General features: G+C 50.6%; 1 protein-coding gene across 4 annotated transcripts in view; it reads left to right on the top strand.

The window, feature by feature from the left end:
• Window positions 1-13101, top strand: part of axdnd1 (axonemal dynein light chain domain containing 1) — a 209007-nt gene that overhangs the window by 161499 nt on the left and 34407 nt on the right. For 3 of the 4 annotated variants that reach the window (XR_015077655.1, XM_085982558.1, XM_085982557.1), the window contains one exon: window positions 5688-5833. Coding sequence is in view for 3 of the 4 variants with exons in the window: in XM_085982558.1 (XP_085838684.1) it covers window positions 5688-5833 (146 nt within the window). In the remaining variant the exon portion in view is untranslated. Of the gene's footprint in view, window positions 1-5687; window positions 5834-10693; window positions 11057-13101 lie in introns of those variants that run through there. The other variant, XM_085982559.1, reaches the window with a different exon arrangement.

Genomic DNA, 13101 nt, shown 5'->3' with positions numbered 1-13101 from the left:
TGTAACCGCAGACAACCTTTAACAAGAACAAATACTTTTACGAAGTTGCCCCTTGTGGTTGCTGAGAGCATAGGGAGACTTGGAAATATTGCACTGGAGTACCAAAGGGCAATACATTTCTTGTAGCCCAATCCATGCTTCAACAACCCTAGATAAGCAAGTGATGATTGACTTTGCACACTTCTTTCATCAAGCTAGGGCTGTGCACTGAAGCCAGTGTTTAACTGCTAGTGTGGAATGTGGTACTAAGAATGACGAGCCTAGTATGAGGCCAGATGATGTCTGGATCTTTTGAGGTAGCATCTTCCTCCTCGAGACCATTCTAGTTAACTATGTCACACAGCCAGATCTTGCACCACGTAGTCCTTTCAAGATACCAGTTAAAGGCCTCTTGAATGCAGATCGACTGGTGTCCATTAGGTGCTCTGCTGATCATGCCAGTCAATCAATGCTACCTTGTTGAGTGCATAACTAAAAAAAACTTGAATTTCACACCGTGAACCATGGTTTAAACAGAAAATGCATCACTCTGCATACAATTTATATGCCCAATGGACGAGGTGTTACTTCTGCAATATTTTATTCACCTCAGTTGTTGAATATCATATTCAGCATGACTTTGATGTCTGCTCAACGTATAAGAAGCAACAGAGGGTCAAAGCATGTAGTATAGATGTACAGTGTATGAGTTCCATCCTTAATGCAGCTTTCTGGTGTCCACAAGTGACTGGATTTCTACTGTTGTTAATTCAACTATTTGATTTTTACTAAAGGATACTGATGGTGAAAATCACTTTTTAATTGCCACAGCTTTGCTATATAGTTCTCCTGTTAATTCAAAGTTGTATTATCAAGTAATGATCGCAATTTAGAGTAGTTTAGAGTAGTTATGGATAGGAACAAGGAACAATTAAAGGTGAAGTTACTCAACTGGAAGAGGACTCATTTCAGTGAGTTATAAAGGGTTCTGGCCCACGTGGATTGGAAACAAATATTGGTACATAAAACAGTAAATGAGCAATGGGAGGGCTTCAAGGCAGAGATAGTTCGGGTACAGGCTAGACACATTACTATGAGGGGGAAAGGAAGGGCATCTAAAGCTAGAGCTCCTTGGATGATTAAAGATATAGGGGGAAAAATGGGCTCACGCCCCCTTTGGGGCACTAACTTTGCGCTACTTTTAACGCCCCGAAGAAGTTAGCATCCGCACACCCGAAATTGAATGGTAGTGCCCCAAGCAGGAGGTGGGGTGCAACTGGAAGTGCTCCCCCTCCCTCTTGGGACACTCCAGTTCAATATCGTGGCACTATGAGCCGTAGCGCCGTGCGTGCCAGCACATAGCGCCACGGTACTGCAGGCCTCCCTCCCCTTATTAAAGGGGAGGGAACCAGGGCCCTGCTGGGCCACCAGGGAACGGGGTGCTGGCAAAAGAGCCCGGCACCCCTCTTGATCGTGGCCGGCACCCCGCAGGAGGAGAGCAGGTGCTGGCAGGCGGCCCACAAAACAAAATGGCCGCCCGGCACCTTCCCATTAAATATCACCGCCCTGGCTGCAAGTACGCCCTCCTGACCCTGTCGGACATAGCACCTGGTGGTACGTCAGGGGGCACGACTCAAGTTTGCGGCCGGGGCGCTGCGCACAGCGATGACATCATTGCTTGAGGCACAGCGCTACTGGCTACTGCCGGCGTTAACCGCCCGTTGAATTTTGCAGGAGGTGTTAGTGGCGCCCAGGCGCTAGTTGCTTTGAGCCCCGTTAGCCCCTTGGGACGCTAACGGGAGGGGCAAAGCAACCGAATTTTGCCCCCATAGAGATTAAAATGAAACAGAAAAGGGAGGCTTATGTTAAATTACAGATTCATAATACAGTAGAGAATCAAGCAGAATACAGAGTACAGAGGAGAACTGAAAAAGGAAATAAGAGACAAAGAGAGTGTATGAGAAAAGATTATTGGGTAACATAAAAAGGAACACTAAAGTATTTTATAAACATAATGAGTAAAAGCATAGTCAAAGGAAGGGTGGGGCTGATTACGGATCAAAAATAAATACTTCTTGTGGAGGAACAGAGCTTGGCTGAGGTACTAAATGAGTACTTTGCATGTATCTTCTCAAAAGAAGAGGATGCTGCTAATGCCACGGTAAGGAAGAAGGCGGGTAGAGATATTAGGATGAAAATAAATAAAGAGGAGGTACTTAACCGGTTGGCAGTGCTCAATGTAGAAAGGTCACCTGGTCCATATGGGATGCATCCTAGTTTGCTGAGGGAAGTAAAGGTAGGAATAGCAAAGGCTCTGGCCACAATCTTTCAATCCTCCTTGGATATGGGAGTGGTGCTAGAGGACTGAAGGGTTGCTAATGTTACACCCTTGCTCAAAAATGGGGAAAGGGATAAACTCTAACTAAAGGCCAGGCAGCCTAACGTCAGTGGTGAGGAAACTTCTAGAGACTATGATCCAGGACAAAATTAATTGTCATTTGGAAAAGCATGTGTTAATAAATGACAGCCAACACGGATTTGTTAAAGGCAAATTGTGTCTGACAAACTTAACTGAGTTCTTCGATGAAGTAACGTAGAGAGTTGATGAGGGTAGTGCGTTTGATGTTGTGTATGTGGAGTTTCAAAAGCTGTTTGATAAAGTGCCACATAATAGGCTTTTAGCAAAATTGAAGTCCATGGGATTAAAGGGGCAGTGTCAACGTGAACACAAAATTGGCAAAGAGACAGAAAGCAAAGGGTAGTGGTGAATGTTTTTTTTCCAGAGTGGAAAGAAGTACACTGTGATGTCCCCAACTGTTGATATTAGGACCATTGCTCTTTTTGATATATATGAATGACCTGGACCTATAGGGAGCATAATTTCAGTTTGCAGATGGGATAAAACTTGAAAACATAGTAAACCATGAGCAGGATAGTAGCAGACTTCAGGAGGACATAGACAGACTGGTGAAATGGAGAGACACATGCTATATGAAATTTAATGCAGAGAAGTATGAAGTGATGCATTTTGGAAGGAAGAACAAGGAGAGGCAATATAAACTAAATGGTACACCTTTAAAGGGGGTGCAGAAACAGAGAGACCTGGGGATTCACATACACAAATCTTTGAAGGTGGCAGGGCAAGTTGATAAGGCTGCTAAAAAAGCAAATGGAATCCTTGGCTTTATAAATAGAGGCATAGACTACAAAAACAAGGAAGTTATGCCAAACCTTTTATAAATCACTGATTAAGCCTCAGCCAAAGTATTGTGTCCAATTCTGCAAGGATGTCAAGGCCTTGGAGAGAGTGATTTACTACAATGATACCAGGGATGAGAGACTTCAGTTATGTGGACAGACTAGAGAAGCTGGGATTGTTCGCCTTAGAGCTGAAAAGATTAAGGGGAGATATAATAGAGGTGTTCAAATTTATGAAGAGTTTTGATAGAGTAAGTAAGTAAGTAGAAACTGTTTCCACTGGCAGGTGGGTGGGTAAGCAGAGTGCACAGATTTAAGATAATTGGCAAAAGAATCAGTGGAGATGAGGAGTATTTTTTTTACGCAGCGAGTTGTTATGATCTGGAATGCAGTGCCTGAAAGGGTGGTGGAAGCAGATTCAACAGTAACTTTCAGAAGTGAATTGGATATATACTTGAAAAGGAAATATTTGCAGGGCTATGGGGAAAAAGCAGGGGAGTGGGACTAATTGGATGGTTCTTTCAAAGAGTTGGCACAGGCATGATGGCCCGAATGTCCTCCTGTGCTGTATCATTCTATGATTCTAGTTTGAATTAAGCAAAACCCTCACAGGAGATGTATTTTGCATGATTTCAAGTTGAATTAAGTAATTTGAAGTAAGAGGATTAGACTTTTCTGGGAATACGTTTGTTATTGCTTGTCTACTTTCAGTGTTTGTCATATTCTTTTCTTTTCTCCACTGATTTTTTCCCCGTCTTACTCACCTCCTAAAGGCTTTGAGGTTTTGCTGGGATACATTTCCAGCGGTCCTGGGTGCCTTGCGTCCTTTGCCCAAGTCGCCATTCTTCATGCGTGAGTCTAGATAGTCAGTGTCTAGGCTCTTCAACTCGCGGACAAAATGGGCCGGATTTTGCGGTCAACGGCGAACAAATGACACCAGCCGTTCAACAACAACTTGCATTTATATAGCGTCTTTAACGTAGTAAAACACCCCAAGGTGCATCGCAGGAGCCTTGTCAAACAAAATTTGACACCGAGCCACATAAGGAAATATTAGGGCAGATCAAAGAGGTAGTTTTTAAGGAGCATCTTAAAGGAGAAGAGGAGGTTCAGGGAGGGAATTCTAGAGTTTGGAGCCTAGGCAGCTGAAGGCACGGCCACAAATGGTGGAGCAATTAAAATCAGGGATACGCAAGGGGCCAGAATTGGAGGAGCGCAGATATCTCTGAGGGTTGTAGGGCTGGAGCAGGTTACAGAGATAGGGAGAGGTGAGACCATCCAGCGATTTGAAAACAAGGATGAGAATTTTAAGATCGAGGTATTGCTTAACTGGGAGCCAGTGTAGGTTAATGAGCACAGGGGTGCTGGGTGAACGGAACTTGGTGCGCGTTAGGATACGGGTAGCAGAGTTTTGGATGACCCTAAGTTTATGGAGGGAGGAAGATGGGAGGCCAGCAAGGTGTTTTCTTTTTCATTCATGGGATATGGGCGCCGCTGGCAAGGCCAACATTTATTGCCCATCCCTAGTTGCTCTTGAAAAGGTGATGGTGAGCCGCCTTCTTGAACCGCTGCAGTCCGTGTGGTGAAGGTACTCCCACAGTGCTGTTAGGGAGGGAGTTCCAGGATTCTGACCCAGCGACGATGAAGGAGCGGCGATATACTTCCAAGTGTGACTTGGAAGGGAACTTGGAGGTGGTGGTGTTCCCATGCACCTGCTGCTCTTATTCTTCTACGTGGTAGAGGTCGCGGGTTTGGGAGGTGCAGCGAGTTGCTATAGTGCATCTTGTAGATGGTACACACTGCAGCCATGGTACGCCAATGGTGGAGGGAGTGAATGTTTAAGGTGGCGGATGGGGTGCCAATCAAGTGGGCTGCTTTGTCTTGGATGGTGTTAAGCTTCTTGAGTGTTGTTGGAGCTGCACTCATCCAGGCAAGTGGAGAGTATTCCATCACACTCCTGACTTGTGCCTTGTAGTTGGTGGAAAGGCTTTGGGGAGTCAGGAGGTGAGACACTCGCCACAGGATACCCAGCCTCTGACCTGCTCTTGTTGCCACAGTGTTTGGTCCAATTATGTTTCAGGTCAATGGTGACTCCCAGGACATTGATGGTGGGGGATTCGGTGATGGTAATGCCATTGAATGTCAAGGGACGGTGGTTAGATGCTTGTTTGTTGGAGATAGTCATTGCCTGGCACTTGTGTGGCGTGAATGTTACCTGCCACTTATCAGCCCAAGCCTGAATGTCGTCCAGGTCTTGCTGCATGCGGGCATGGACTGCTTCTTTATCTGAGGAGTTGCGGATGGCACTGATCATCAGTGAACATCCCCATTTCTGACCTTATGATGGAGGGAAGGTCATTGATGAAGCAGCTGAAGATGGTTGGGCCTAGGACACTGCCCCTATGATCCAAGCTCCCACAGACCCATTTTATCTGAGCTGTTAATCACCCATGCGCACTTGACATTTTTTTCTTTTTTGACAATTACCTCTACATTTTGATCTTTGGCAGAGAAGCAGAGCAGCGTGCCCTGCAAGCAGAGGAACGGGCAACTTCTCTGGACGATAGCCTGCAGGAGGCTTTGGATAAGATTAAGGACCTGACACTAGAGTTGAAGACAAAAGAAGTAAAGGAAATGCTTCCGGTTCCAACAAAAAGTGAGTTTTCATTGAACCAGAAGAAGTTTCATAGCCACCATTAGCTTTATGTATTGCCCATGGAATTTGTTGGTAGTGTCATACAGGTGCTAAGCTTCTATTCATTACGTCACTGTTGTTAATTGCTGTTGGAGAACCTCAAATGGTAGGTTTAATTAGGAAGGTTAATTCTTTCAAATTAATTAAATTAATATTGATGCTATAGTGTAGTCGAAACTGAAATTGTACTGTCAAGAATAATGAACACACAAAATAGTTTCAAATAGTATGGGGGAATACATAGGTAAAGTGAATGGAAAGACTTTTCTTTCTAGGAAATATCTGTCAATCTCAATGAAAGATAAAGGTACTGATTGTCTTTGTGGCCAAATAACGTTGAAGATTATTTAGCTGCAAGTTAATAATTTCTGGTACATTTCTCCAGCTGAGGAAAGACAAATAAAAGAGGGATTAATTCACCATGAGTATTGAAGCCTATGGGCTAGATTTTCAGTTTAGGCAGTTTTGGGGCGCTAGCTTTAGCGCCCGCCCGAAGTTAGCGCCCGCCCCAAAGTAGCGCCCCGTTGCCGGGAATTCAGTGGCTTCGCCCTAAGAGGTTGGTGGAGCGCTAAAAGAGGCGTTCCACTACTCTCTTTAGGCGCTAAGCCGGCGGTCCAGAGGGATAGCGCCCAGGCGGGGCGCAGCACGGGTGCGGTCATTTTTGCACTGACAGCAGACCCCGTGGTGCCGACCAGCTCTTAAAGGGGGAAGGGACGAATTAGTCTGCTGCCACGCCCTGCACACTGCAGCCTTGCAAAGAGGCCTCAACACTACTGCTCAGCCCCAGGGAGTCATGGCAACGCCAGAGAAGGCCCGTCAGCGTGCCCTGCGCTTCTCAGAGGGTGATCTGGACATCATGCTCACAGCTCTGGAGGTGAGGCGCAAGATCTTGTTTCCAGACAGTGGGAGGAATCCAACCCACCACGACTACACCAAAGCCTGGAAGCAGATCGCCCAGAGGGTGACATTCACCGGCGAGGCCCCCAGGACCCACACACAATGCCGTAAGAAGTACAACGATCTGACCAGGATTGTGAGGGTGAGTAGCCTTTCCAGTCTCCTCCTCATTCTTGCATGTACACCTGACATGATGGGCAAAGGGACCTGAAAGTCCTTTTGGCCAGCCCTCAGCCAGCAGCATTGGGACAGTCATGAGCATCAAATGGCCATTCGGCACTCTACACTTTGGCCAAGCTATTCCACCATGGGAGGCAGTGCACACTACATCAGGGCTTCACTCTGTCCAAGCTATTCCACCATGGGAGGCAGTGCACACTACATCAGGGCTTCACTGCGCCCTTACAGCCCGTCCTTTCTCTTGCAGGCTAAAGTAGCGTTTAATCGCCAGGCCCGTGCCAGGGGTGGCCGCGCCAAGCTGCAGGAGCTCACTCGGCTGGAGGAGCGCGTGTGTGTGCTCATGGGAGCACGTGTGATTGTCCCCACAGCGTGCGGTGTATCCGACCCTCCACTGCCCGGCAATGGTAAGGACCTCGCCTTTTGGCCCTCTCGCGTCGCACTGGCCCATCCGAGCTATCTCCTTTGCCACTGTCCCACCAATGCGCTGAATCCCACCAGTCCTAACTCCCTCGCTGACGCCGTCTCCTCACTCTGAAGCTACTCTTGTGCATTCCTGCTTTCAGCTGGTGACGACCAGGACCCTGAGGCTGCCAGTGACAGCACCTCCAACCAGGAGGAGGAGGAGGAGCAAGCCGGACCTTCGGGGGAACAGTCACGTCCCGCAGGAGAGGAGGAAATGCTCGACACCTCCTCACTGGACGAGTGCCTGGAGGAACTGTCGCAGGGCAATGCAGCTTCTGGGACCAGTGGCGTCCAGCCACCCAGCAGCCGTGCGCGTGGCCCGCGGCCTTCCCCCCAAAGGGGGGAAGGATCAGAGGGGAGTGCTGCTGCTCGGCAAACTCGCCGTCACCAACGCGGCAAGGGTCCCCTAGTTCGGCCCCCTCCTCCCCAGCGGGAGAGTCGCGACTCCAGTCCGGACACCTTCACTTCGGAGGAGGTGCGGAAGCTCGATCAGATGGCCGACGACTCGGACCGGCGCCACACGGAGCTCATGAGCGTGGTGGGGCGCATGCCTGAGGCCATCGAGTCGCTGGCGACCAGTGTGCGCGAGTTCGGGGCAGCAACTGCCGCGACTGGCCGCATGCTAACTGATGCCGTCAAGACCCTGGCGGATGTGATGCGCGCGCACACCAGGACCAGAGGGCCACTCACTGCTGCCACACGCGCTGTCTCAGGCAGGCATCGCCAGGGCAGGCGCCGCGCTGGACCATCCCAGCAAGCCGGCCGTCGGCTGATTGCTGCGGATCCTGCAGTGCGGGCCCGGCCGAGTGCCACCGCGCCACAGCACCAGCCAGCGCATCCCAGACGCCAGCTGGCCCACATTGCACCATCCGTCGCCGCCATTCCCCCTCTGGGGCGTCAAGGGCAAGCGGCTGCAGCTGATGGTGGCCAGGCTCAGGCGCGCCACTCAGGAGACGGCCCCTCGAGGCCCAAACGCCGTGTAGGCCGCCCCCCAGTGGCATCTGGCGGAAGGGCATCTGAGCCTCAGGCGCCTTCCCCCAGCCTCGCAGCAGCCACTGGGCAGAGCTTGCGAAGGAGCAGCAGGCAGGGCAGGGGAGGCAAAATGCTGGGCAAGGTCTCGCCCTCGCGGGCCACTCAGTAGAGGGTGTGGCCAGCTTTCCTTTAATATGGCGGTGGCCATCTTTATTTTGCCCATGGTTGTGCTTTTGGAGGGCTTTTTTTTTGCGTTAGGCCGACGTTGAGGCCCGGTTTCAATAAAGGTGGAGTGGCTCCTCCCCAGTTTGTGGGAGTGAGTCGTTTGTTGGGCTTTTTGTGGGGCCCGTTTATTGTTTTTGGGGATTCATGTGGGAAGGGCTTTTCATTTTTGTTTAATAAAAAATTATCTTTATTCATGCAGTCTCCATGGTTGTTCTTCTTAGTGTTTGTTGGCTTCGCCGGCTGAGGGCTTGCGGAGCGGCTGCATTCATCTTCCCTCATGGCCCCTGGCCATTCCCTGACAGGGGGCTTAGAAGTACCGTGTAATAAGGTGGCGTCGTGCGGCCCTTGGCCCTGGTCGCTCCCTCCTGGGAACGTACTCCTGCTCCTCCTCCTCCTCCTCCTCCTCCTCCTCATGCTCCTCCTGCTCCTCCTCCTGAGGTGCTGGTCCAACGTCAGGTGGCAGTGCCTGAGTCCTGCGGATAGCCAGGTTGTGTAGCATGCAGCAAACCACCACAAATTGGGAGACCCGGTCCGGCGAATACTGGAGAGCTCCTCCGGAGCGATCAAGGCAGCGGAACCGCTGCTTGAGGACCCCAATAGTTAGCTCGATGATGTTGCGGGTGGTTTGATGGCTCTCGTTGTAGGCCTCTTCAGCAGCGGTCCTGGGCGCGCGGAGCGGGGTCATGAGCCAGGTGCACAAAGGATAGCCTTTGTCCCCGAGTAGCCATCCTCTTGGGGGAGGCTGTGCCTGGAACATGTCATGCACAGTACTCTGCCGCAGGATAAAGGCATCGTGGCTGCTGCCTGGGAAGCTGGCATTGACTGCCATGATGCGCTGCTTGTGGTCACAGACCAGCTGCACATTCAGAGAATGGTAGCCCTTCCTGTTGCGATACTGCTCGCCATGCTCCAGAGGGGCCCGCAAAGCCACATGCGTACAGTCAATGGCGCCCTGCACCAAGGGGAATTCCCCGAGTCTGGAAAATCCCAATGCGCGCTGATGCTGGCTCTCCAGGGCCATGGGGAAGGAGATGAATTGGCTTCTCCTTCTGAACAGTGCTTCGGTCACCTGGCGGATGCAGCGATGCACGCCGTACTGGGAGATGTTTGCTATGTCCCCAGCAGCGTATTGGAAGGAGCCGGTGGCATAGAAGTTCAATGCCACTGTCACCTTCACTTCCACCGACAGAGACGTCCTGCACCTGAGCTTTGGCCGCAGATCTCGGCGAAGCAGGTGGCAGATCTCTGCAATCACCCCCTTCCGGAATCGGAGCCTTTTAACACATCGCGCGGCACTCATGTTTAGGTAGGAGCGCTGCTGGCGGTATAGCCTGACTGGGTAAGGCCTACGTGGCCGACGCCTGTAGCCCCCTCTGCCTCTAGCCAGGGCTGCCCCTCTCACAATACGTCTGCGAGCCCTACGGACATGGAGCTGCAGCTCCGCGTTGGCACCCCATGCAACCCCCATCAAATCCTGGCAAACACTCTAATTTCCAAATGGCCACTTGCAGCGCTGTTGCCTGAGTCCAAAAATACCTGGCTCTTGCTGCTTGAAACCAGTTAGCTATCCTCCTTGTTGTGTCTCCAGAAATGCGTTGCACAAGACTGTTTTCTGAAATAATGGATGGCCTTTATACTGGAGAGGACGTTCCCTTTAATTAGCGCCCCCCGGGGCCCGCGCTGGTTGTGTTGCGTTCCTTTTTCCAAACGCTCCGGCCGCCCGCCGCACAATGGGGCGGTCCGACTGAAGTTTGCAATCGGGGCGGCCAAAGGGCGTTGCACGAGGATGTGACGTCATTTTCTGCGCGCGCATCCGGGCGGGCGCTAAACTTTGCGCCGGCGCTAACGGGCAACTTAATTTGGGGCGGGGCGCAAACTGCGCTGCGCCCGGGCGCTACACGCATAGCGCCCGGAAATCACTTCTCTTAAGGCGCTAACTGCTGGCGCAAGCAACTGAAAATCTAGCCCCACAACTCTTGAAATGATTAACAATAATTTTTGCTATGATTGGTCTGATTGTCTGAAGTGATGTTCAGTTGTAGTAGCTTCAGTTATTTAAGGTTGAATATCATTCACATAAATCAGAAGGCTTTGGAATGTTAAAAATTTTGGGAAGAAAGGAAGATGATTCTCAAGCAAGAAGACAACAAAAGATGAATTGATGAAACCAAAATCAGCACATCATTGAAACTTGCTGAACTGTTCAGTGCTCCACCCAATGTTCTTCTACATGTATCATTCGTAAAATGAAGTTAGAGATGACTTGAAAGCATACTTAACCCTCTTTTGAACTCTGAATGCCGCCAAGTATATGCTGTTATCTTAAAAATTGACTATTAATATGTTTGGGCTAAACCCTGCTAATGATGATTACTACTACAGTACTGAACTGTTATAATGTTGCTATCTCTAGTTTTATCTCTAGATAAATAAAGCAGTTATTAGTAATATATTGAGTGATGTTTCAAGTCCTTAAACTCTTCTAAGTGCACTAAATGTAATTTCCACAGTGACAAGTTGCATTCACTTTAACTGCTGGCTGAGAAAGTTTAGTTAATTATAGGTTTATGTAGATGAACACCCGCGCTAAATCACATCACACATAAATGGTCAATTTTGATCTAATTCTTCTTTTATAATTGTGGGCATTGTATGAGATTTTTGATTTCACTCTTCCTGCAGTCCTTCAGCATGAACTTAAGAAACTGACTGTGAAAAGGCTATTCTTCCTATTGTGATGAAATATATGCCTTCATCACCCCCTGTGTTTTACCTGCTTTGTATTGTGTGTGCACCGCCCCCTTTTTCCTATTGTGTGTATTGGCTACGCCCCTGTCTTTTGCCATATAAAGGTCTCAAGAGCTGTATGAGTCATTCTAGCAGGCGAACCCGATGTGTAAAGACCTGCAAAGTTCTTAGTGATTAAAAGCCTTTAGTTGAATCCTTAAACTCCTTGGCCTAGAAATTCAGTGCCCTTAGCGCCGATTTTGCGGCGCTAGAGGGCCTAGCGCTGCAATTGGCGCTGGCGCCGAAATTGCCTGGGGCCCTTCCGCCGCGGTAGACCGGTAGCGCTGCGCCGGCACCGATGACGTCATCGGTGTGCGCAGCGTCCCGGTTGCCATGCCGACGGGCCCCAGCGCCGAAATTCAGTTGCGGCCGCCTCGCCCGTGGCAGCCGCAACTAAGACTCTGGCAACAGAGTCTTACATGACTTTGCGCTGGCGCATTAAAGGCCCCGCGGCGGCCGGCCGCTTTCCCGCCGGCCGCCTGGCCGCAGCTCCCTCCCCGGACTTCCCCCCCCCCCGCCCCCGGAACAGAAGCAAGCCCGGCACTTGTCCGAGGTGCCGGGCTCATTTTTAAAAAGATTTTCGCGGGCCGCGGCCGGCTGCAGGCAGCTCCTCCTTAAGGGAAGGAGGAGGCCTGCACTTCCCGAACCTGCCGCACCGCAGCGGGCGCCGCAGCGCCGGAATAGCGCCGATATTCAGCGCGTAGCGCCAGTTTTCAGGCGCAAACAGCTCTCAGCAGCGCCGGCAGCCGTTTGGGCGCAGAACTATTGAATTTTTGGCCCACCCAGCGCGACTTAGCTCCGGCACTAACTTCCGGCGCTAAAGCCGTCGCTGCGCCAAAACCCAATTTCTAGGCCCTTGTCTTTGAGTTATCGATGGCACATCAATTTTAATCACTAAAACAACAAGATGGATCGACTCCTGAAACCAGAGCACTTGGATCTGGACCCCCATGCCTCAGACGCAGCCACACAGTTCGGACACTGGTTCCAATGCTTCGAATTTTTCATTGCAAACTCATCCACCGCCATAGCAGCCGCCACCGGAGACGTGAAACTGGGAATCCTGCGAAACTGGTTGAGCCATCGGGTCTCCCCTCTCATCCAAGACGCCACCAGCTACGGGGATGCCTGCACCATTCTGAAGGCCCACTACGTGTGGCCAATAAACGAGGTGTACGCCAGGCATCTCCTGACTACTTGCACGCAGCGGCATGGTGAGTCACTAGAGGACTTTATGCTAAGCCTATAAGTACTGGGCAGAGACTGTAACTGTAAGGCCGTGTCTGCCACCGTGTACACGGAGGAGCTGATCCGAGACTCCTTTATTGCGGGCCTCAGCTCAAATTACATTCGGCAGAAGCTGTTTGAAAAGGAGGGACTGGACTTAAAACAGGCTATGGGTATAGCGCGATCGCTGGATATGGCCCAGAGGAACTCTGAATCCTGTTCCCCAGGCCACGCGGCCCACTCTGCCTCGTGCGCGCCGTGGGGGCCGCCATCTTGGAAGCCATCTTCACCTCCCAGGTCTCAGGCCAGCCCAGCACCATCGGAGCACCAGCCCCCACCCAGGAGCCCCACTACTGCTGCGATGCATCGGGGCCTGAAATGTTACTTCTGCGGCCAGGATAAACACTCCAGGCATCTGTGCCCAGCGAAGGGCACTACCTGTTTTAAATGCGGGAAGAAAGGACATTTCAGCAAAGTCT

This window comes from Somniosus microcephalus, chromosome 3 (assembly GCF_052327205.1).
Source record: "Somniosus microcephalus isolate GS21.2 chromosome 3, FLI_Smic_1.0, whole genome shotgun sequence".
In the NCBI taxonomy this organism is placed as follows: Eukaryota; Metazoa; Chordata; class Chondrichthyes; order Squaliformes; family Somniosidae; genus Somniosus; species Somniosus microcephalus.
The sequence above is the reverse complement of the archived record's forward strand: the minus strand, read 5'-3'. Positions and strand labels throughout refer to the sequence as shown.